Source organism: Neodiprion lecontei, chromosome 3 (genome assembly GCF_021901455.1).
Source record: "Neodiprion lecontei isolate iyNeoLeco1 chromosome 3, iyNeoLeco1.1, whole genome shotgun sequence".
Lineage (NCBI taxonomy): Eukaryota > Metazoa > Arthropoda > Insecta > Hymenoptera > Diprionidae > Neodiprion > Neodiprion lecontei.
The window spans coordinates 12,242,017-12,266,632 of NC_060262.1; the positions used below are offsets into that span (position 1 = coordinate 12,242,017).

General features: G+C 35.4%; 3 protein-coding genes across 5 annotated transcripts; 2 read left to right on the forward strand and 1 right to left on the reverse strand.

The window, feature by feature from the left end:
* Window positions 1–1,076: 1,076 nt before the first annotated feature.
* On the reverse strand, window positions 1,077–3,949 carry LOC107219796. Of its 2 annotated transcripts, XM_046733874.1 has the most exons (6): window positions 3,698–3,949; window positions 3,263–3,437; window positions 3,021–3,182; window positions 2,787–2,943; window positions 2,427–2,711; window positions 1,077–1,321 (listed from the first exon to the last, which is right to left on the reverse strand). In XM_046733874.1, the coding sequence occupies exons 1-6, from the start codon at window positions 3,793–3,795 to the stop codon at window positions 1,242–1,244; spliced, it is 957 nt and encodes a 318-aa protein (XP_046589830.1). In that variant the 5' UTR covers window positions 3,796–3,949; the 3' UTR covers window positions 1,077–1,241. The 2 variants fall into 2 exon arrangements, with proteins under 2 accessions (XP_046589830.1, XP_046589829.1); XM_046733873.1 differs by lacking the exon at window positions 1,077–1,321 and having other exon boundaries at window positions 2,187–2,711; window positions 3,698–3,947.
* An 80-nt stretch (window positions 3,950–4,029) lies between these two features.
* Window positions 4,030–5,792, forward strand: LOC124293343 (THAP domain-containing protein 1-like). Of its 2 annotated transcripts, none has more exons than XM_046733875.1 (4): window positions 4,030–4,117; window positions 4,215–4,296; window positions 4,513–4,755; window positions 4,823–5,792. In XM_046733875.1, the coding sequence occupies exons 2-4, from the start codon at window positions 4,235–4,237 to the stop codon at window positions 4,893–4,895; spliced, it is 378 nt and encodes a 125-aa protein (XP_046589831.1). In that variant the 5' UTR covers window positions 4,030–4,117; window positions 4,215–4,234; the 3' UTR covers window positions 4,896–5,792. The 2 variants fall into 2 exon arrangements, 1 of the variants encoding a protein (XP_046589831.1); XR_006903276.1 differs by having other exon boundaries at window positions 4,080–4,296; window positions 4,823–4,998; window positions 5,202–5,792.
* Window positions 5,793–11,613: 5,821 nt separating this feature from the next.
* LOC107217220 (ankyrin repeat and MYND domain-containing protein 2) lies at window positions 11,614–16,611 on the forward strand. The gene is made up of 3 exons (XM_015654639.2): window positions 11,614–11,899; window positions 13,064–13,441; window positions 15,187–16,611. Exons 1-3 carry the CDS (start codon window positions 11,699–11,701, stop codon window positions 15,829–15,831), a joined length of 1,224 nt encoding a protein of 407 aa, XP_015510125.1. The 5' UTR covers window positions 11,614–11,698; the 3' UTR covers window positions 15,832–16,611.
* The last annotated feature ends 8,005 nt before the right edge of the window (window positions 16,612–24,616 follow it).

Genomic DNA, 24,616 nt, shown 5'->3' on the forward strand with positions numbered 1-24,616 from the left:
TAAAAACAGTCTTGTTTCAGACTTTAAACAAGAAACACGTATATTGCATTAAAAGCATTTATCACGATATTTTTGTTCACGCCTTTGATTTGATAATAAGTAAACTCGCGGATCCATATTTTATTAACGTAACGCCTAAATCGTTACAATATTTAATGTAAATAAAATCAAAAAACTAATGATGAGAAAAATGGTGCGTGAGTACGATTAACGATATAAATATTCTAAATAATGAAATAGCAATAAATCTTGCAATGTAACATTGCAGTGTTAAAAAAATCTGCGAAAAACGCATAATGTTCCGTTACCGCACGTAGCGCCCAAACGCTGAACGAGCTGCTCGCGCCGAGCGTTGTTTAGAAAATCATCCATAGTTACAATATTTATGACCCGATTACACTGAAATTTTTAGAAAGTTTTTTTTTTTTTAAAATGGGAAACGTCATGGAAAAACGGCTCGCTGGAAGTTTTCTCAAAGGTGAAGTTCTTCGCATACTGTTTTCCGCCAATAAGTGTCCGAAATCCGTTTACCGATACCCCGCCACTTGTTATTGAATATAAGTAAACAAATGCAATTTTTATGTGTTTTATCGACTTTGGAGGTGTAACGTATGTATTCTGAACATGCAGTAAAAATTTCAAATCATTTCACTAATCATTGAGCTAGAATCGGTGAGCTGAGTTTTGATAACATCGAATTTGGTCGCGGTGAAAAATGCAATTTTTATTAATTATTACTTCAACTAATAATCGGATTTATAATTTATATCAGCAATAAATGTTGACTTTTGCCAGGTTTAGTTATTAGCATCTTTTATTTTTTTTTATTTGACACCTATTTTTTCATTCCGCTTTCTGCCTGTGCACAATACTTTTACCGAATTTCGCGCGGCGACGCCCTTTTGTGATCGGCGTGCTCAATTTTTAACCGTGGCTGGAGACGCTGAGCAATTTGGATTTCGCTGAAGGCTGGAAGAATCTCACAGATAGTCGACCGAAAAAAAATTTCGAACGTTGAGCAGCCTACTCACCAAGTCTAAGTGTAGTAGATTTTGGGACATCTACTGTTTTCGGTGATAGAAATACTCCGATTCCAAAAGTATTATTTTGACTCCTCGCAGCGTGTTCGTGTTTACGTCCTTTCATGTGACGAGTTAAAGCCTGTCGGCCCATGTTGCTCAGCAGCACGGTTTTCTTACACATGATGCAATAAAATGCAAACTTATCATTTTTGCATTCTTTCAGCCATGGCGAAAAATGATCTTCGTTAAGCCATTGAATATTGATCGTGGATCTCCTTGATTTAGAGAAAGGCATTGATCTGAGAAAAAAGGATAGCATACGTAAAATTTTATGATTTCGATCAAGACCGCACTGCATTGACCTCCATTGAAATGTTATTTTAGAATACCTATGACATAGAAAGTTTATTCCTCATTAGTCATTCCAATGCAGAACTCATACAATGTAATCTCATAAAATATTTTACTACAGTTATTTGACCATACAATGATCACAAGTGATATGACAATCAATTTCCAAAAATAACATTATAAAATCACATCGACTGCATTTCACATGAATTCGTACTTTAAAATTTAAAGCGTGGACTAGGCTTTGTAAGTTAGCAATTTTTTCAATGCATAGTTTTCTTTAAAACCCTTCAACTGACTTTATAGTTTCTATATTAAATGTGTAAGGTTAATCTGCATGTTATTACGTCAATTACAACTTTTTCACTTCCGAGAGATAAGTCATCGAAAAGTGCGGGTAAACAATGGTGATCATGCTTGACATGTTGAATAAAATACATGCACTTTATGTATATCGTATAACCTATCGCGACATAATGATGATCTACTTACCTTATATTAATTTTCGTTTTTCTTTTTGATTCACCAATCTCCTTATACGTTGACGCGTTGGTGGCAAATACTATTTTTACAATTTAAATATGTATGAGTTTCACAAATGCTACGCACACAGGCAAGCTAGACCGTGACGTATTCCGGTGACAAGTTTCTACTGGCATGAGGCGTTAACGAGTGGCGCTGATCTGAGCGAGGCCGACGCTGCCCGAAGTTTTCATAGCGTTGCGACTTTACGCGCCAAACGTATAAAATATATGAAGTGGTGCGACGAAACGGAATTTTATGGGCAATTTTTTCCCCTTAAGATCAATAGTATTTTGTATAGAAAAAGAGTTTATTTCTTTGACAGACATAAAATTCCAGTGTTATTTTCGAAATTCCCTGACTTTTCCCTGCTGTAAGAAATTCCCCGACTTTTTCCGGTTTTTCAGGTTTTCCCGGTGCGTACGAATCCTGAATATTCCCATGAAATCAGTTCACCATTTTTCGTGCGCACACACTTTTTCTCTGTACGTTTTCCCACAAACCGTTTCAAAAGATGTGCATTTGACGTACCAATAGTCCTTAGTAAATCAAGCTGCTCCTCGTCAAGCATCTGTTTTGCTTTTAATTCATTTAAAATCGAGTTAAGGATAGCTATTTTTTTTTCTTGCCGCTTATTTCGTTTTTTGAGTGTTTGTATCTGCCGTAGTGATATATCTTGTTGAGCTTTTAACGTTTTACACAGAAGTATTTTTCTAGGAGTATACTGTAGTTGGCCTCGGGAATCACTTAAGGCCTCGTTATTTTGTTGGTTTATCAGAAACGGTGACTTTGACAAATACGTATCATCTGTCATTTCTGCAAATTTAAAAACACAATATTAAATATCCTTCTCCAAATATTTCTATCATGTCGTAAAAATCATCTACTCACCTGATGAACTCTCTGATTTAACTTGTGTTCCCTGAACAGTTTGTTCACACAATGCTGACTGAATACATTGACGCTTTTGTGGCTTACATTCGGTTGTTACATCACATTTATGAATGCGTTTTGGTGTATTCTCAAACAGTGTCTTTAGTAAGTCTGACTATAAGTAAATATTAAAGTAAAGTTATTTTCAGCTATAAATGTTTAATTTACTTGTGAACGAAAGTAAAAACTTACTCTGGTATTGGCATCAGTTTTTCCGCATGTGAAATCGTCAAATATTTCCTCAGGTATTTCTTTATCTATTGTTTTTGACGTTGATGGATACACGTCTTGTTGGACTTGTGATACATGCTCATGTTCATGTTCATTCAAGTTTTCCGATTTTCCGGTATTTGTCTGTAATAATATGCAGGTTTGTTCAAGATATGGAAAGCTACATTATACGTTCACAGTAGAAAAAGAAAATAAATACTTACAATGTTTATTGCTGGAATAGCGTCTCTTTTCAGCCTTGTACAGCTAAGGGAAGTACGGTCAAAACTGTCCTCTGCGAAATGTACAGAGCAGAGATATGCAATTGCAGGTAATGATGTTAATGGCAATTGTGTACATTCAACCCATTTTAGTCTCTGATTCTCAGCCTTCGGAAACCTAAATTGTATGCCAGATGAAAGTACGTTATCTTATAGATAGCACACATGGTAGTAAATGAAAACACGTCGCCGAAGAAATATAACCAAACTGTCAAACTGTTTCATTTGAGATTTAGATTTGGTTAGATTTTCTGTACTTTTTAAATTGTGACATTTGTTTTGTACAAATTGTAAAATATAGGAAACTGGTATATGTATGGGGATGTGGCAAACAGTTCGTGGATTTACTTACAAATTATTTACAAAAATGTTACTTACCTGTGGAAAGTAATTTTCGATGTTTTTTCGGTTTCAATTTGGGATTTACTTTTCTTGTAAGTACGATTCAAGCACGCTGAGACTTCACAACAGGGCATTTTGAGTCCTCACCCTCACGTACCACTGATAGTTTGTTTCTTATTCCTTGCATAAACTTTTTTTTCAAAACGCGGGCAGCAATGAACGAAGCTAGGCAACGTAGGCAACGAAGTTTGCCTACCAAGATGGGGGTCCCCCCCCCGCCGCTGATGTGGACACTCGCCGCGTCGTGACGCTTCGTCCCCACATTTCTTACGTCCGTAGTAGGTATCAGAGATGAGTAGGGAGATCTCCAACGCTCGGCTTTTCGTGATACCAGCTCACTGATATATATATACACTGGATTGGATTTAAGCGTGGTGCCGTCACGCCAATTGAACGGTAGCCATTTTGTACAGATTCTTGTCACTTCAGATATATATAAATATATACGTGATATATGTATGTGTATATAATCGATTGTGTTGGAAAATTACAGTAAGAATTATTGAGGTAACAATGAGTACCTGCGTTTTTTGCAAAACAAAGCAATCAAAACATTGCGGGCGATCATTTCACAAGTGAGTATACAACGCTGAAGCGTTCTGCAAATGATAACTTGCAGAGGTTATGTCAGCATACGAAGTATTTACTAATTATATTTAACGAGTATTATAACGTACGAATCGTGTCAGTAAAAATTCACAATATTTGAATTATGAACCGATCTTATTATAATTGAAATTGAAAACTCGGGTATTATTGACTCAGGGATTAAATTATAATTCGATATGTAGATTTCCCGTGAAAAATGTGTTGCGCCTTCAGCAGTGGTTAAAAGAAATGAAGAGGAAGGACTGGAAGCCAAACCGAAATAGCACATTGTGTTCGGCTCATTTTACAAATGACTGCTTTGATAGGACAGGATTCCTAATTACATTGAAAAAGAACAGTGTACCAACTATATTTGACAACCCAAAATCAGAGTGTTCATCTTGTCACCGATTAAGGGAATATGGACGTGGCTATTCATTCTTCAAGTAAGTACCGTTACTCAATGCAACATAACGTGTGAATTAATAAATTTAAACTTTGCTTGTTATGTAGGTTCCCATTGGATGAACCTGATATTATGAAGCAGTGGATCGCAAATATAAACATTGGTCCGTGGTCTCCATGAAGTGATAGCTTTCTGTGTTCCGACCACTTTGAACTCTCTTGCTTTCAGAAGAAAAGTAAAAATTATATAACTTTACGAAAAGGCAGTATCCCAACGTTATTTGGTAAGATCTGAAACTATTAATCCCTTTTAGGTCAGAGAAAACTCAGTGTGCATAAAGACACGTTGATGTGATGCACTATTGCGTCAATGTCGTCGAAGCGGTTAATTACCTACAGATTATAAAGTGCTCTGTTACAGAAAAATCGTGTGTGACACATTTCTGTGTATTTCCATTGTCGTTATTTATTAGTAACTTATCTGTAGGTGAAAACTTGCAGCAGACCGAATTTCAGGATGAATCCGATCGGCCCACCACAGTGAATGTAACCAAATTACATGAGCACCTACACATTTGTACCTGATTTGCATGCTCAGATATGTACATCTTTTTTATTTTCTTTTGATTGTGCTTGTAACTTTTTCTTCATGTGAATGGATTGTGGATTGATACTACTAATTATATTGTTGTGGTTTATCGCACGCAACTCTATAAAAATTCCTTAACGTTTGCAAGGAATGTTTTATTCTCCATATTTTTGAATAAAGTTTTTACTCACCCAATTCGATATAGTTTAATTCAAAACTTTTTTTACATGTCTTAAGCTCCACTTTGATGATCAATGGATGGTAAATGGATTCCCTAACGGTTGAATTAGTGTTATACAAATTTTTGAATAATCCGTATGAAATTCAGCCCACCATAGGATAAAGGATAATGGACGGAAACTTCTTAGAATTGAGGACTTCTTTTGAACATAAAGAAAAATCACGCTTAAATACAAGTTTTTCGTCATATTATTTAATGATCTTTTACATCATATAATTGTAAATAATAATATACCTTCGAAAAAATGATTTGTTCTTCATTTAATGTATCAAACATTATTTTACTCGTCAAAAACTTTTTTGTGTGACGAATATATCGTTAGATTTAAATAGCATATTTTACGCAGTTCAAATCTAGCGCGCATTCTGTGACAACTTTCTGTACAAGATGGCGGAAATTCAAGTGTTCAATTGGACACACGAGCTTACACGTAGAGTATACGGTAATATCCAATCCAGTGTATATATATATCAGTGTACCAGCTAGGTTGGAGCGTCGACGTGACACCTAGGCGGCCACGCACCGAAGGTGGCCCATTTCCGACCTGACACCTAGGCGGCCATGCACCGAAGGTGGCCCACAATCGTGCATATATAGATATACTCGGTCGCTCGAGCAAGCGGTTGCCAATCGCATCCTTGTCCCCGCTCGCACAAATCTTTCCAGGAATGCAAGAATTGGGATTTTTTTGTTTCAATTTTGAATGTCAGCGAATAAAAGTATCTCCAGATTTGATAAATTTTGGATTCAATTAGCGGACGCTGAACCAAAATAATTAACCATTCCCAGCCCGAATACTTCTTTTTTTTTAATAAATATTATTTTTTTATTGATATGAAAATATGTGACGCCTGGTGTTCTCGAATATTTGTACGCGCTGTCTATGGAAAAATATACGAAGCCAGCTCGATAACATTTATGCAAAATGTGCAATGGGCAAGTGGTTGGAGGAAATTTTTTTTTTCTCGAACTGAATCTTCCAGAGAACCATCAGCGAATTCCAAGCAAGCTCCATAAACATACCGAGCAAACGCGCGATCACGGACGTAGCTGTGGTGTGGCTGAGTGGATACCACATGAGGATGAATTTTCAATCACAGGTTTTTGCGCGAAGTTTTCCTGTATTTAAGTTAATTACTACTGCCTTTGCTATAATACTGCATTCAAGTCTTAAACAAAACACTAAAAAATAAGTTAACCACTTAATGTAAAACAAAATGTTAGATCGAGCTTAAAATTTAAGCCGGAGTTACATAAACTAAGATAATTACAAGTGCAATATTGTAAATATTGAGCATTTATTGTTCATCTAAATAAATATGGTTTCCTCCTCAAAAAAAAAAAAAAAACATGAGGATGGAGTGATGCGGGACACGGGTTCGATCGCAGTTCACTCTTTCTTTTTTTTAATTTTTAAATTCAATCCCGGCTTTTTTTTTTGTATTTTCGGAGAGAAAAAACAAATCAAAGAAAGAAAATTTCGAGAGCCGGTCGATTTTTTCCTTCTTTCCTTTTGCTTTTTTTTTTACTGAACCCACCTTTTTTGTAGTGGGGGTAACCCGGAAGAGAACAAATAATTGAAACAATAAAATTCCGAGAGCGAATCGATTTGTTCCGCGTTTTTGGCGCCTCTTTTTTGATATGGAAAAGTTTTGACAGCAATGGAAAATAGAGATTACTAAACGCAAATGTATTGTTTTTTAATAACACCGGCCCACAGAAAAAAAGTGGCCTGTACTTTTGACCGGACCTACCTATCTTTATGTATTTTGACGCGCTGAATCCGAATCTGAAGTCAGTTTTGCCCGTACACCCTCAAAATTTTGAGTAAATTGCAAAAAAACCATAAAAATCGCCAAAAATTAGCATTTTTGGTAAGAAAAAAATTTATGGAACTATAGACCAAGTATGATTTTTATGCATTTTGGTCCGCTAAACCCAAATCTGAAGTTTATTCAACCATAAGCCTTTTAAAATTTAATTGGGCCGGTGTTATTGAAAAACAATACATTTGTTTTTAGTAATCTCTATTTTCCATTACTGTCAAAACTTTTCCTTATTAAAAAAAAAACGCCCATTTTATATCAGTCTTGACGAGCATTTCTTAAGAAGTTTGAGAGATGCGAGATCGGAACGACAAAATTATTTCAGTAGCAACAATGTATGGACCCCTCTCCTTTTCTGATATTCGCAGCCAGTTAAGAGGCTTCACAGTGTTCAGTTTAGTGCCAGCAGCTCTCGAGGTAGCAAGATGGTAAGTGAATTACATAATTATTTTACATGTATGGAAAAACCGGCAGGTTTGACGATCGTCTATTTACTTTATAGATTAAGAAGAGAAAAAAAGGGAAGGACCTGTAGTCGTATTTTATACTTTATTTAATTTTCCTTGAATTGTCAGACGTTTTTATTTTTGATTGTATAGGAAGAAGATGTGTGGGGAATTCCATTCTAGTGCCCAAGAATATAGTACACATTTTCGATCATTTTTTCTTTTTTTTTTTTGGGAAAACATTTTCCTCAATTTCCAAATTTCCTTAATTTTTTGGTATTCAAATCGATTCTTAACAATTTTGCGCACAGGTGGGATTTCTTTAATTATTTTTTCCTTAATCCTGAGGATATTTCCTATCTGAGACCACCGTCAATAGGCGAGATTCCGGAAATCATAAAATTACCTTTTTTTCTAATTAAAAAGAAAATCACATAAGGCCACTAAGAGCTCGAAATGAAAATCTGAAAAAATTAGAGATGTTTTTTTATATTCGAAGCCATTAACGTAAAAAATCCGTTCAACGACCATCCTAATAGATATACATTGTATATGGGGCATTCCGCGTCAAATTTGCAACCCATGTACCTCACCCTCTTCGATTTTGATAATTCTTTAGTATGATGTTACAACCACGGTTTCAATCGACTTGAAACAGTGTCGGAATTTTTTGCAGATTTCTTTAGCCACCACTGAAAGAGAAAAAAAAATGAAAAACCAATTCCGGAAACGCTTCTTTTAAAATTCTGAAAAAATTCACACTGATTTTATAATTAAAAATATGATTTGTAAGCATGACAGGACAACGTGATCTCAACATTCACTACTTTTCTAGCAAGCATTTTTTTCTCATGCCGGAATTGGAGTTTCTATTTATTTGTTCGGTCATAAATTTCTCTATTATTAATGGATATCAATTTTTCTGAAATTTAGAGGAATGCCAGAAGGCCTGAATACAGTTCATACCATTTCATTCTTTTTCTTTAAGTTATCCAAAGATCCAAGAAAACCAAAAACTTGCTAGAAAAGTAGTAGATGTTGAGATCACGTTGTCCTGTCATGCTTACAAATCATATTTTTAATTATAAAATCAGTGTGAATTTTTTCAGAATTTTAAAAGAAGCGTTTCCGGAATTGGTTTTTCATTTTTTTTTCTCTTTCAGTGGTGGCTAAAGAAATCTGCAAAAAATTCCGACACTGTTTCAAGTCGATTGAAACCGTGGTTGTAACATCATACTAAAGAATTATCAAAATCGAAGAGGGTGAGGTACATGGGTTGCAAATTTGACGCGGAATGCCCCATATACAATGTATATCTATTAGGATGGTCGTTGAACGGATTTTTTACGTTAATGGCTTCGAATATAAAAAAACATCTCTAATTTTTTCAGATTTTCATTTCGAGCTCTTAGTGGCCTTATGTGATTTTCTTTTTAATTAGAAAAAAAGGTAATTTTATGATTTCCGGAATCTCGCCTATTGACGGTGGTCTCAGATAGGAAATATCCTCAGGATTAAGGAAAAAATAATTAAAGAAATCCCACCTGTGCGCAAAATTGTTAAGAATCGATTTGAATACCAAAAAATTAAGGAAATTTGGAAATTGAGGAAAATGTTTTCCCCAAAAAAAAAAAGAAAAAATGATCGAAAATGTGTACTATATTCTTGGGCACTAGAATGGAATTCCCCACACATCTTCTTCCTATACAATCAAAAATAAAAACGTCTGACAATTCAAGGAAAATTAAATAAAGTATAAAATACGACTACAGGTCCTTCCCTTTTTTTCTCTTCTTAATCTATAAAGTAAATAGACGATCGTCAAACCTGCCGGTTTTTCCATACATGTAAAATAATTATGTAATTCACTTACCATCTTGCTACCTCGAGAGCTGCTGGCACTAAACTGAACACTGTGAAGCCTCTTAACTGGCTGCGAATATCAGAAAAGGAGAGGGGTCCATACATTGTTGCTACTGAAATAATTTTGTCGTTCCGATCTCGCATCTCTCAAACTTCTTAAGAAATGCTCGTCAAGACTGATATAAAATGGGCGTTTTTTTTTTAATAAGGAAAAGTTTTGACAGTAATGGAAAATAGAGATTACTAAAAACAAATGTATTGTTTTTCAATAACACCGGCCCAATTAAATTTTAAAAGGCTTATGGTTGAATAAACTTCAGATTTGGGTTTAGCGGACCAAAATGCATAAAAATCATACTTGGTCTATAGTTCCATAAATTTTTTTCTTACCAAAAATGCTAATTTTTGGCGATTTTTATGGTTTTTTTGCAATTTACTCAAAATTTTGAGGGTGTACGGGCAAAACTGACTTCAGATTCGGATTCAGCGCGTCAAAATACATAAAGATAGGTAGGTCCGGTCAAAAGTACAGGCCACTTTTTTTCTGTGGGCCGGTGTTATTAAAAAACAATACATTTGCGTTTAGTAATCTCTATTTTCCATTGCTGTCAAAACTTTTCCATATCAAAAAAGAGGCGCCAAAAACGCGGAACAAATCGATTCGCTCTCGGAATTTTATTGTTTCAATTATTTGTTCTCTTCCGGGTTACCCCCACTACAAAAAAGGTGGGTTCAGTAAAAAAAAAAGCAAAAGGAAAGAAGGAAAAAATCGACCGGCTCTCGAAATTTTCTTTCTTTGATTTGTTTTTTCTCTCCGAAAATACAAAAAAAAAAGCCGGGATTGAATTTAAAAATTAAAAAAAAGAAAGAGTGAACTGCGATCGAACCCGTGTCCCGCATCACTCCATCCTCATGTTTTTTTTTTTTTTTTGAGGAGGAAACCATATTTATTTAGATGAACAATAAATGCTCAATATTTACAATATTGCACTTGTAATTATCTTAGTTTATGTAACTCCGGCTTAAATTTTAAGCTCGATCTAACATTTTGTTTTACATTAAGTGGTTAACTTATTTTTTAGTGTTTTGTTTAAGACTTGAATGCAGTATTATAGCAAAGGCAGTAGTAATTAACTTAAATACAGGAAAACTTCGCGCAAAAACCTGTGATTGAAAATTCATCCTCATGTGGTATCCACTCAGCCACACCACAGCTACGTCCGTGATCGCGCGTTTGCTCGGTATGTTTATGGAGCTTGCTTGGAATTCGCTGATGGTTCTCTGGAAGATTCAGTTCGAGAAAAAAAAAATTTCCTCCAACCACTTGCCCATTGCACATTTTGCATAAATGTTATCGAGCTGGCTTCGTATATTTTTCCATAGACAGCGCGTACAAATATTCGAGAACACCAGGCGTCACATATTTTCATATCAATAAAAAAATAATATTTATTAAAAAAAAAGAAGTATTCGGGCTGGGAATGGTTAATTATTTTGGTTCAGCGTCCGCTAATTGAATCCAAAATTTATCAAATCTGGAGATACTTTTATTCGCTGACATTCAAAATTGAAACAAAAAAATCCCAATTCTTGCATTCCTGGAAAGATTTGTGCGAGCGGGGACAAGGATGCGATTGGCAACCGCTTGCTCGAGCGACCGAGTATATCTATATATGCACGATTGTGGGCCACCTTCGGTGCATGGCCGCCTAGGTGTCAGGTCGGAAATGGGCCACCTTCGGTGCGTGGCCGCCTAGGTGTCACGTCGACGCTCCAACCTAGCTGGTATCACGAAAAGCCGAGCGTTGGAGATCTCCCTACTCATCTCTGATATCAGTGGTCGCAGTCAACAACGTCACAAATTTCATGACGTCACTGACTGGCGGCAGTAAGCTGTAGCGCGATTTCGGAACGCGGTTGCCAGTACTCGTAGTACTGCGAGTATATTTCGGAATACACCATCCGTGTGACTGAAATAATCGTGATTGTTCGCGATCCAGCAAACTTATCGAAAACAACATGGCGCTGAGTACGGGGAGCTTGACGGACTTGGAGAAGGATATTTTCAAAAAAATTAGCAAGAATGAGATTGCCGAGCTTAAATCATTGCTGGTTGCAAACAAAAATAAGATTGACTTTGTGGATGAGAATGGTATGACGCCACTTCAGCATGCTTGCTATAAGGGAAACAAGGAAATTGTTCAGATGCTTCTAGATCAGGTAGGTTAGGTATTTATTTTCTTTTTGCATGCCAGCATATTAGTTCGTATTTGCTACTTTCTCTTTTATTCCTATAGCCGAGCCTTTCTAATGCTTAGTCTACCTATTAACTGTAAGTAATAGCAGGTCTGATTCAATTATTACATTTCCATTACTTATTCAGTTTCTCTTGAGCAGATGTAATCCAGGGAAGCAGTAGACTGGGGAAACTGAAAACATTTTTGGCTTTCAAAAGTCGGTACTTATAGAGTTCAGGAATTATGCTGATCTATGGAAAAACTTGTTTGTTCACTCAGTCATTGTCAGGCATTAATATTCCATAGTTATCAACAAATTTTGAACAATATGCTTGGTTATTTATTTGAAAAAAAATTTGGAAATTTAATTTAAAATGACTACGCGATATCGGATTTGTATATGCTAGATATCAAATATGTATTTTACTTGATGGCAAGGAATTGGAAAAATCTCAATTTGTGGCTAAGGAGGATCGTTTATTATATATTTTCAGTTGATTTGCCATTTTCCTATGATGTACACTTTAACTGAAGTATAAAATACTGTTCATTACTTTACCTTCAGGTCGTAATGCTGACTATGAAGCTTTAAATTCGCACACAGGCCTGTTATAATTATAAAAATAAACCCTTACAACAAAATGAAAACTACTTTGGACCATGGTATTGATATATTTCAATAATTGCTCAATTATCATTCCAAAGTGCTTTTCAACAACTGCTTTTGTTGAGATATGATTTTTAATGTACCATATGTATAATTTCACATTTGACTATGTAGTAAAATGAGAATCCGCAAGACACTGAATCTAGACATCCAAGGAGCCTAGGCCCCATGCATGAATTTAAGTTGATATTATGTTGTTGAGATGTTAAAGTTATTGTTAGTTTGAGCATCATGAATCATTTAATGTGTTTTATGAGATTATACTTTGTAACATTAAGTAGACAGATACCACAGAAAAAAAATTGAGTTACTGTAACCATTGAAGGTTTAATGGATGACATGAACATGATAAGTTTGTTATCTCAGTGATAATTTACTCTTTACTTAGCGTTCCCTAAATCCCTGCTAGTTGAATTAGCTGAATTTTTTGTCACGTATCATCGCGTAAGTATACAAGTAATAATTAGAAAAAATTTCCAGGGGGCTGATGTGAATTCTTGTCAGCATGAACATGCTTACACAGCTTTACATTTTGCTGCGCTCAGTGGAAATGCAGACCTCTGTCATCTACTGATGTCCCATGGAGCTCGTTTAAGTGTCACCAATAGTGTGGGACGAACTCCAGCTCAAATGGCTGCGTTCGTTGGCAACCACAACTGTGTGGCTACGATAAACAATTTCATACCAAAGGCTGATATTGATCAATACATAATGCCACAAGGACTTCAAATGGAACCTATGCTACCTCCACATTTGGCTGATGCTTTTCACAAATTCATTATGCAAGTCAACGTTCATCCCGTTAGAGTGGCGCTAAATCTACAAAGATGTCCTGGGCTCTTGAAAAATTTAGATAAGGTGATGTCACATTATTCTATTTTTAATCCTAATCAGCCCATGAAGTATGAGCAACTTGTTTCACAAAGAATTTGTGTTTTAGCGAAATTGAAAAAAATCCTTATTTCTGGTGAGTCTGAAACTGATTGTGAATTCGAATCATGGTGAATATGAAAGAACAATTTACGGAAATTTGGTATATTATAGATCTCTGGTTGGCACGAGCTTTTGAACTTTTGTTGACAGCAAGTGGTTTAGGAACTGAGAATTCGTGAATGATTGAACAAAATACGAAATGAAAACGAACTTCCTTAAATTCATGAAACTACAATACTAACTTATTAAAACTAATCAAGGAAAGTTTTTTTTTTTTGGTATTTTACACATCAGGTTACTGATATTTATTTTCCAATATAAACCTCATGTGTGCAACAATCTCTAATTTTCCAATTTTTGTCTTTAATTGTGAGTCTATAAAAATTCTATTTAATTCTTTAATATCATTTAATTTGGATATCGGTTATTTGCATAGAAATTACCTTTGACGATTGCAGCAATTCTGTTATGGCTCAAAATTGGATTCAGTTATGCAAAATACCTAAAAGCAAATACAGTAGAATCCCAATTAACTGTGCTGCTCGGGACTGAAGAATCTACGGCTAAGTGGAATCACAAGTAATTTGTTTACAGTGAATCTGAATTACCAGTAATTTTTTATTCTGAACAGTCAACATAATTCCTAATTATTGCATGAAAACTATGATTTAATGACTAGGTATTCTGTGTATATATTGGCATATAAATAAGCTATTTCCATACTTTGATATATGATATACACATGTACTTTACTCTTTTTTTTTAATATTTAGTAAATTTTGTTGGTTTCTTCTTTGGTTTTCTTCTATTACATGTTTCACTTGTCGAAGATGCTAATAGTAGATCGAATTACTGCCAACTTCCTGTTCGAAATAGTTCAGTATGAGTGTACTCGGTTGCTCACACGAAATGCAGAGGCGCTAGAGGGGACCACAGTTAATCCGCTTCCCAGTTAATCCAACCCTAGTTAAGTGGGGTTCTACCATATTCAACAGAATTTTAAAAAAATACATTTTGAATATGACAATTCTAGTTTTCAATTTGGAAAGAATGTTACCAACACATCTTGAAGATGAAATTTCATAGAATTTTCATATCTCAATCATTTTGAAAGTATCACAAATCAAGGAAAGAATGTTTGACTTGGTACCTGAAATAAATTATGCATCCTATATCATCAGAAGGTTTGCCAGTACCTGGCACTCGCTAGTTATTATATACCTCAGAAGAGATAAGATGATCCCATGGTTGATTAAAATTATATAATAGCAATTTCTAAACTATTGTGGAAAGGAAAAATTAAGTATTTCAATTTTATGATAATTTTCTTTTTTTCATTTAGGACTTGAGATGTATCAGAAATTTGCTTGTTTATATAGGTTTAAAAATTTTGGAATGGGCAATGAAACGTTTAGGTTTTCATCGAACAGTGGTCCTTGCAGTTTTTATAATCAAGGATTCTTCAGAGAAAGTAAAAAATTTGCCATTAAAAATAGAGATTATGTAATTTCTATACTCACTTTCAATTTTTACCTGTATCATGTACCTTTAATGTACCATTCAACGTTTTTTCATCTCAATCATCCAATATATCAAATGTATGTATCTTACATAATGAAACTTGTCATCATTTATAACAATTAATGTGACTGTTCTTATCCTAACTTCAGATACAAAAAGTCCTAGAAGTAATGCGACATAAGCAAATGAGGCAAGGAATGGAAACCAATGAAGTGATGGCATTCAAGTATCATTATCTCAGTTGTGTAACAGCAGAAGTAGCTAAATGCCAAAAGCGTCAAGAAGCTATGAAAGCTGAGAAATCCAACAAAGAGAGGAACAGTGAAGACAGTGAAGAAAAAAAATCTGACCCTGTTGAGCTGCTTGTCAGAAAATTTTTAAAGAGTAGTAAAAATGATGGCAATTCAGAGTATCAAGAAGCCTTTCTCAGAGAATCCGTTAGAGAATTTCCTTTCAGAGAGAGTACAATCTTTCGTCAGATGGTAGCTACTCTAGCAGGCACAGACCCACCGTCTGCTGTATCAGTTATATCTGCTGCAATTAACGGGCAGCGAGGTTTTTCCGATAATATTCAAGTATGTGTTACTTGCGGAGAAGAAAAAGCCACGAAAAAATGTAGTAAGTGTAAAGCGGTACAATATTGCGATCGGGAATGTCAAAGACTACACTGGTTCATGCACAAAAAGTCCTGCGCAAGACTAGGGCAAATTTCCAGCGTGAAATTAACCGATATTGATAAAGCTCAGGTGGCTAATGCGGTCAGTTCGAGGTTGCAAAATTTAGCTGTTAATTAATTAACGTGATGAATACAACCTTCGTTATTTGCAATAAAATTTCAGATGCTCTGTATTTATTTAAATTGAACAACCAAATAATACAAAATAAACAAATAAGTAAAATAACTACAAGACCAATTTATTCGATTGTAAATAAATATTTGCATAGCTATATCAACGACATATGTATTATACTAATTAGTGTGACTAACTCGGAAGAAATTGTTGTAATATATACTATAATTATATGTTATATGCGATTCAACCTCACGTTTTATTGTCACTTAAACATAATCAGATGGTCGGATAGGTTTCATTTTTTAATCTTCACTTTTCTGTTGGGTTCTCGAGACTTGAGGTGGGAGCGATGCGTGATACATAGCGCTCAATTGATAGAATTTAGCTGGACACTCTCATACAGCCAGTAAGCAAGATCCGAGAGATGGCATACTGTGCTAGATGTACTCACGAGGGACTTTAGGTAGCTTTTTCCCTACGATTTTGATCTAGTTCATATATGTTGGAGTGCATCAAAACTAAGACACCTATATTATTTTATCTGCTAATAAACTGTTTGGAGGGGTGAAAACGACCCTTGAAGATGGGTACCCAACAAGGTGATTTCTTCATATGCTTGAGGGATTTGAATAGAACCAACGCTGAAATGTTTTGTTAATGAATAGAAACATTTTAATGTTGGTTTCATTCATTTGGGAGTCATTTTCACCCTTTTAAACGGTTTATTAGCAGATGAAAAAATATATTTGTCTCCCAGTTTTTGATGCACTAAAACATGTATACATTAGATCAAAAATGGAAGAGTTCCTACCTAGCATTCCGTGTCAGTTTAATGCTGCCATTGGCATTTACAGCTATGCGTGATCTCACTTGACTCGTAATAGCTCTAATGTCCCCTTAGTTTTATCATTAATGTATATGTGTATACTTTTATGTGATTACTCAAGGTGTTTCGAAGTTATTTTTTGTAATCACTTTTATAGTGAATAATTTTAAATAAAATGTGAATATGTGTTCATAAACGGCAATTTTGTTGAAATTTTCCAAATAAAATAGAATTTGCTTAATATGCATTCTACATAAGCAAGGTTGTCATAATTAAAATAAAACATGAAAAAAGTGGGTAGGTGATCGATTATTATACTATAATAAAAACTCAATAAAGTTTAAACAATCTAATAAAATGAACACGTAAAATAATAAAAAAGATGCAAGGATAATCCTTTTTAGCCCAGTCATATTTGAAAGTCGATTTTACTTTCTTAATTGTATCATTTTCTTCTTTCACATAATTACAAAATTGAGTGCAAGTGTAAAATTATACCGACAAATCAAAATTGCTTCAATTGTCTCCACTGATAACCTATTTTTTCTGTCCGACCATTAAACGAGTACTCTGGTCGACGTTGACGATTTGACGTATACATATATCTCTTAAATATCGAAGTCCATGTATCTCGACGCGGAAAATTGTGTTTCCACCAGAGTGAAACCTGTTCTACACGATTCCGTTGACGTGCAGGAAATTGACGACAGCGCCGTTATATATGGGTCTTGAAACTCATCGAAATTTGCGGGGTGGGGGAAATGCGCTTACGCTGCGTCTTTTGTTTTTTAACGGTGCCGCTAGTTCGCACTGTCGTAAGGTAATGTTCGCAAACACAACCTCTAAATTCTATCAAATATGCTTAACCTTCTGGGTTGTTTCATCAAAATCTTCATGGAGACTTTACTCTAGTCTTCATGAAAATTTTATTCAATCTCCTTTGAACCGATAATGCCTGGTCTGCACATACGCTTCAAGTGGGGGGTCTTAAAGTGCGTCTCCATTAAAGCTGATGTGTAGCCGAGTTTATATGAACTTTGAGTGCCTCCCACTTAAAGATTTTCTAAATCCCACTTTAAGCTCAATTTTCAGAGAGAAGTAGTGCCAACCGTACTGACATGACAGATATATTGAAATCTCGCGTGGTTTGAACCCGTTCTTTGTGCTTTGTTCTTTTCTTCGGTCGGCATTTTATCGTAACCAAGTTTGGTACATATTTATTACTTGAACAATTATTAATATGAAAATATAATCCATGTTGAAGTATCACCAGGGTTTGCAACAAACCAAATGCGTTTCGAATTACAGGTGAGATATATGTTGATTATAAGCTATTCAAAAACTGGTAAATAAAAGATAGATAGGTGATTATTAATGAATGAATAAAATTACGGAGAACATTGCATTATATTGCTTCATATATTGTATTACTGAGGTTATAAACACTAACTGACAGTTCTCAAGTTCTTCTCGTTACTCCGTTTGATGGCTACAAGGCTTTCTAACCTTCGAGTGCCACACAGTTCTTATTTTAAGGTGCCGCTGACCTGGCATGTCCTATATATATTTCGTGACGTCAGAAGCGGGGAAATCGCCCGCACAAATACTGATAAAACGGGGGTACGAATCTGACTGGGAAAATTTTCAAAACATAGCTAGAATAAAATTGTACGTCTGTATCCCAGTCACTACTATCGCAGATCACTGATAACGTCTAATAAAAATAATGATGAACTCAATAAAATCACGTCTCGTCAAACATGGCCGATCGGGCTAGCGACTTGTTGAATATTCACCGCTTGTGCGATATCAGAATTTCTTTCACTTTTGCCAGGGAGATACCGACGTACAAAAACACACACATAATCCGGGAAAACCTATAGCACCAGTCAGTTTTCCGTAAATATGGCACGATTTGTGCGGGCGATTTTCAGGTGACAGGAGCCCGTTCTGATGCACGAGAAGTCTGTAATTTAGTTCAACGTTGAACCTCCAGAAGCGCTGTAGTTGACCGAAGCGGTACCAGATGGTAACACCACAAGGTAATACGCACACGTCCTATGTTTCTGCTAAAGCAACAATCTGCAGTGCCGACGAGAGCATAGGCTTTTAGGTGGAAAATTTGTACAAAACTTGAAAATGAATTGAAATAAAATATACAAACGCACCAATATTTATGGTTCTATATGACAAAGGCAATGAATTGACCCTTTCAGTTTGTTTTGGTCGTTTGACCAGAGTTCTTCTCTAACTTCAATCGGAATGGGATGAGTGAGTGAGAGGGTGAATAAATAAATAACACGATTTCGCGGGAAAGACAAGACGCTTGCTTCGGCATAAAAACCCTCACGGTGCAGAGGGAAAAGCCGAAGCAAGACAAGTGTTTATTAACTGCAAATCAGATCATCATAAAACAGGATAATACAGTCGCTGGTGCGTTCCTTGTCAACTAAGTGGAATGATCATTCAATAATCTTAAGCCAACTTATCTAAGTCTCCATGAGAAACCGTGCTCCGCAACTTCCACGCACTCGTGGAAGCAGGGAGTGGGGAGCGTCAAGGTGGCCCAATGCCGTGCAAACAGCGGTCCCGACGTCTCGAGAACCAACGCTGACATGCAATGACGCTCGCCCAGGGAGACGCGACACCCCCGGCCCAACCGGAGGGTGAACCACGTCTCCCCCGACCGTGTTAAACGGATAAATCTTAAAACTACGCGAAACGAAATAATCGACGCGCGGATCTAAGGCAAACCTAACACGTCCTACCTATTCGAGCGCTCGAGACTAACTAACTTGCGCTGCGCCCTCACAGGCCAAGCGAACGTACGTAACTGCCGATTCAAGTATCGGCTCACGAATTTCTGACGTGGGCAATAAGTACGTAATTTCAATTACTATAACGTTGAACTACGCGTCATGTGGAATAAGAAAGTAAATCTACTGTATGTGACTCTTTAGTCACCTTATACGTGGTAAATAGGTGCAACATAACGAAACTAAAGTATTTGCTATGATAAATTTACAAAACTAATATAATAATAATAAAGTGGCGCGAACACAGTTCTTTGTATAAGCCTTTTGTCATATGTTAGCATATTCATTTATATTCTTAAATTGTCTGGGTCGACATAGGTACCTCAGTTGAAAGATCTATAGATGTTTACACAAGAGACACATTTTAAGTAACCGTTATTTACGATACAGTATTATGTACCGATATAAATTTTTATTAAGATGTGACATCATTGTGTACTTTTTTTTAAATATAAGTACATTTTTTGATATTACGTAATGAAGATTAACTATCTAAATATATAATTTCGATACAATTTGTTTGATTTGTTGCCATTTATTTCATTAATTTTATCTTATACTAAATTTACACCACATTCATAGAAGAAATGTGTATGTACGATGCTTACTCCATGTTTCTGTGTTTACGCAAACGTATTTATAGGCTATCAGATTTGGAGGAAAATATGAGATGGTTCTATAATAACAGCGTTGACTGAAGAATTCATTGTAAAAAATTTATTATGCGAAGTTTTAAGAATTCTTCAGTCAACGATAGTACACGTACATTCCGAATATGTCTACATTCCCCGGTTTAAAGGGAGGGCCAAAATCGTAGTGGGGCTACTTTACTTTTCCTCTGAGCCGCCAGAGCGTGCTGAAAATCGAGGTACGCTTTTATACATTGGATCTTATGGGACCTTCCACTCTATCCCATACTCTTTGATATAGAGATGATAGACCGGTTTCTATCTCTTTCCCAAACAACCTTACTCTACCGCTCCGCCTCTAGCGGCTCCAACGGGAATTAAATGCTATTTCAGCAATCAGCCCCCACCACTGATGTTTCCAGCCTGTATGCACGGAGTAGTAGTCCTACTACTCCGTGCCTGTATGTAAGACCGTGGCCGAATCGGCCGAAATTGTCCCAACCGACGGGTGTTTTCTCCTGTCAACGCCAATGACTCAGTCAGTCATAGGCTTTCGTGGCTACGCCATAGCACGAAATTAACCAATCATTTTGAATGACCTTGTCGCCAGAGACAGTAAATAACGGTTAACTCGATATTTCTCCAACTGTTACAATGATTAATAGTGCAAAAATTAGCTTTGCCTTGTCTTTCATAGGAAAAAGGTATTTTCTGGGTCCGAATATTTGTTTTCTCGGAAAAATGATGACAAATGACCACCAGAACTGTAACATCCGACCAAACTTGAAGTACGAGAATCTTGTAATCATGAGGTATTAAAACAACTGTCTAACTATTTGGAATATCCCTAGATAGAAATAACTATGAAATTCACTAACCAAGGCTTAAAAACCATGTTACGAGATCTTCTCACTACAAAGAGCTATAATATTATTATATGTTATTATATATCATTATCATATTCACACCATAATTAACTAACACCATTATATCTAATTATTATATAACACTCAACAATGCCATTTGCGCATTCGGAGCTGAGAGCTACACTATAAGCAATTCACGCTATACCATATAGCCTGGAGTATAGAAGACTGTAAAACCATAGATACGTGTATAACCGACATAATGTAAAGATAGATGAACTGCTGCAATAATCCGTAAAACCAGAGACTGCAAAAACATTAAAACCGTGAACACCAATTATCCAGCATGAATCACATTTTCCACCGTAACGCCGTATTGTAGGCAACACGCGCAGCGTTTTGAAGGCAATGCAGATCTCCAATGGGGAGCCATACAGAGCTCCATCTAGAGAACACAATAAGAAACTTAACGACGAAACGATTAAAGATAAATCAACTCGCAATAAATTCAAAGATGCATACGTGGCAACGCCCAGTAACAGGCAACCAACAAACATAAGAACAACGTTCTAGTATCTTCCAAGCCGATTTATATCAATATAAGAATTAATAATTACAGAAGAGAATTATATACGACAGCACACATGTAAACCTGCTCTAAAACTACGAATTATCAAATTGTTAAATACCCTAAATCTGTTAAGATAGTTATAACACAAACAGCTAAGAATATTCGCAGCAGCGCGATCCTAATAATGTTAAGCAAATAGCAACTACGTCTCATAAACAATCGCTGTTGTACTCCAGGTGAATAACGACAGTAATCAATTATAATACATATGCAACTTTACATATTTACACGTTATAAAACTAACAGAACGACAAGTAACCGATATGGCAATCTTAATATATAGACTTTGTAACGAACAGGATAGTAAGAATATTTACGAAGTAAACTACGACTAGAATCCAGCGCATCGTGACCCCGAAAATGCACACGGCACTAACATACACCACGAAACATGGGTCACCTCTAGCGCATACGCACTGCGATTACCATATTAGGAAATAGCTGCTAAAATCGGCCTGGGTCCTAACGCCCATAGAGGAGAGAAGCACGGTAGCCGAGGGGCCAAGGGAGGCTTGCTGCCGCAACACCAAAGCCAACGCAGAATGGAAAATTACAGCGCAACGACCCTACACCTACACCACCGCACCAACGCAGCGTTATACCATACGTAAAAGCTTGCAATATAGTAATAGCTAAAGAACTAACAAGGAAAGTCTTTCCGCTGACATCCTTTGATTTTGATGAAATTTATATATGTTATTCTACATCAAAATCTAAGAGGCACGTATTTTTTTTATCGGCGGAAAAACGTTTCTAGGGGGTGAAATTATCCTTTGAAGTTGAGACCTCCGAGGGGTTTCACCTATTTTCACTTGAGATAATCGAATGCACCCAAATGGATAATTACCTTAATGATAAACGATGAAAAATGCAACTGGTTTCATATCGGGGGGTTGCATAGGAAAAAAGTTATAAGGGTTGAAATTCATACAATCGTTATAACAAAAAAACTATTGCACCTATCTCGATGGATTCAATTGCACTTTGAAGAATGAAAAAAAATAATACATATGGGTTTTTGCGTTTTTCTCGCAAATCAAGTTAAGGGGGTGAAATACCCCTATGTATGTTTACATTTAATCTCAATAAAACGGCAGTCATTTTTTTTTTTATTATTTCTTCTCTTAGTGATACGTTTTTTCTCTAAATTCTCAACATCTACGATGGACAGATTTTTCTCGAAATTACATTTTCATAATTGGTGAAAGTGATAGGACCAAAAGTATGCATCCAATATTAATGGTTTGTTTTTTATTTGAAGGCAATTTGAGACTCTTCTTGTTATACTTAAAATATTCCATTTAAAATTTATTTAAACAATGGATTTTACCTAATTGAGCAAGGAAAATTGGATAGAATAAAATTTCTCCGCTGAAAATTCTACCACTTTATCAATTTTTTATTTTTTATAACTTTTTACGGTATTTATACGAATCACATTCACAGTTTAAAAGAATTCACTCATTTATTTTTGCCGCCAAAAATGACAGATTGGATAACTTTTACGGATACCAAGTTGTTTTATTAGTTAATATTGAATATACCACACGACGAACTTCAAAAATATCTATTCCTTATATTTTTCACACAAATTTAGTAAATACTGACACATTTTCATAGTTATCGTAATCCCCCCCCCCCCCCCCCCTTACTTGAAGGTGTTATCTGGGAGTCACCACTGTTCAGTCTGTAACTCGCTCCCATAATTAGATTTGAAATACGACGTAGAAACAGTGATAAAACTGCGATCGCGGAATATATTCACCACAGTCAGCTATTTTTCTTTTACACGACGAAAGAAGTCACTTACAATTCGAGACTATTTAAAACGAAATTGCAAATATTCTTCAAAATGAAGATAAATCCTTTGAACGTTATTAGAATGCTTCTCGCAACTTTTGAAGTTATGCATTTACCGGATTCGCCAGTAAATAACGATGAAATACAGCTGAAGGAAAACTTTGAAAATATTTTATTGAGTGCAATGAACGAATACAGTGGTTTCGAAATGGTAGAAGAAAATTCTTTGCATTTCGAAGAACCGTTTAAGGATTGGGAAATGGAAATTGTTGAAGATAAAGAATGGGCAAACGCCCTGTATGAACCAGAATTTTCGCCTGATACATGCACTCGTAATAACGAAGACTTATCTTACGAGTACAAGTTAAGGGCCGTTGAGTATTGGCGCAGCGAGAAGAAAGGAAATTTGGGTTTGGGCAGTGTTAAAGGTAGTACCGTGAGAAATCACTTTTCTTACAATATCTTTCAATTTTTGAATACACATAATTTTAAGTGTCCTTTATGCGTAGGAATTTTTTTTCATAGTCCTTGCGGTACTAAATTTTGGAATATTAGCAATCGAAAGTCGTACATTTAACATGTATTCCCTATCCCGACCGTATTCAGAGTGAGCATTTTATTTAATAACAGCAATACTTTTCTTAGAATTATTTTCAAAAACTGAGAATTATTAATTAAGGATATAACAAGTAATTTTTTTCAAAAAAAAACATCAACAAGCAGTATTCATTTTTTTGTAAATAATTTTTGAAGTTTGTTGCTTTTAATGATTTTCAAACTTTCTCTCATAACCTGACTTGGCAACGTTGCACTGCGCGGGAAGTTTAAAATGCAATAAAGGCCCAACGAATTGAAATAAATGTCAAAACTTTGCGGATATAGGTTACGGTACAGAAAAAATAAAAATTGTTAATATTTTTAATAATTAATGGGATAAATCATGAATAACTACAATACAAATATATTAAATATTTATTTACTTAAAATTTCAGTTTTCGATAAAGTCTGTAACAAAGGCATTTATTTTTAACTTTAGAAAAATAATAAATGCTACTAATATTTTACTTTTTTTTAGAAACTCTTCCTTTCTTACAAATATTTTTTTTGGTTTATTAATCACTAGTTTTGGCACGTTTTCATTTCTTAAAACTTTTAAAACATTTTCTATAATATCTTTTTTTTTGTTATCCTCACTTTATTATCAATTTTTTCAGTAA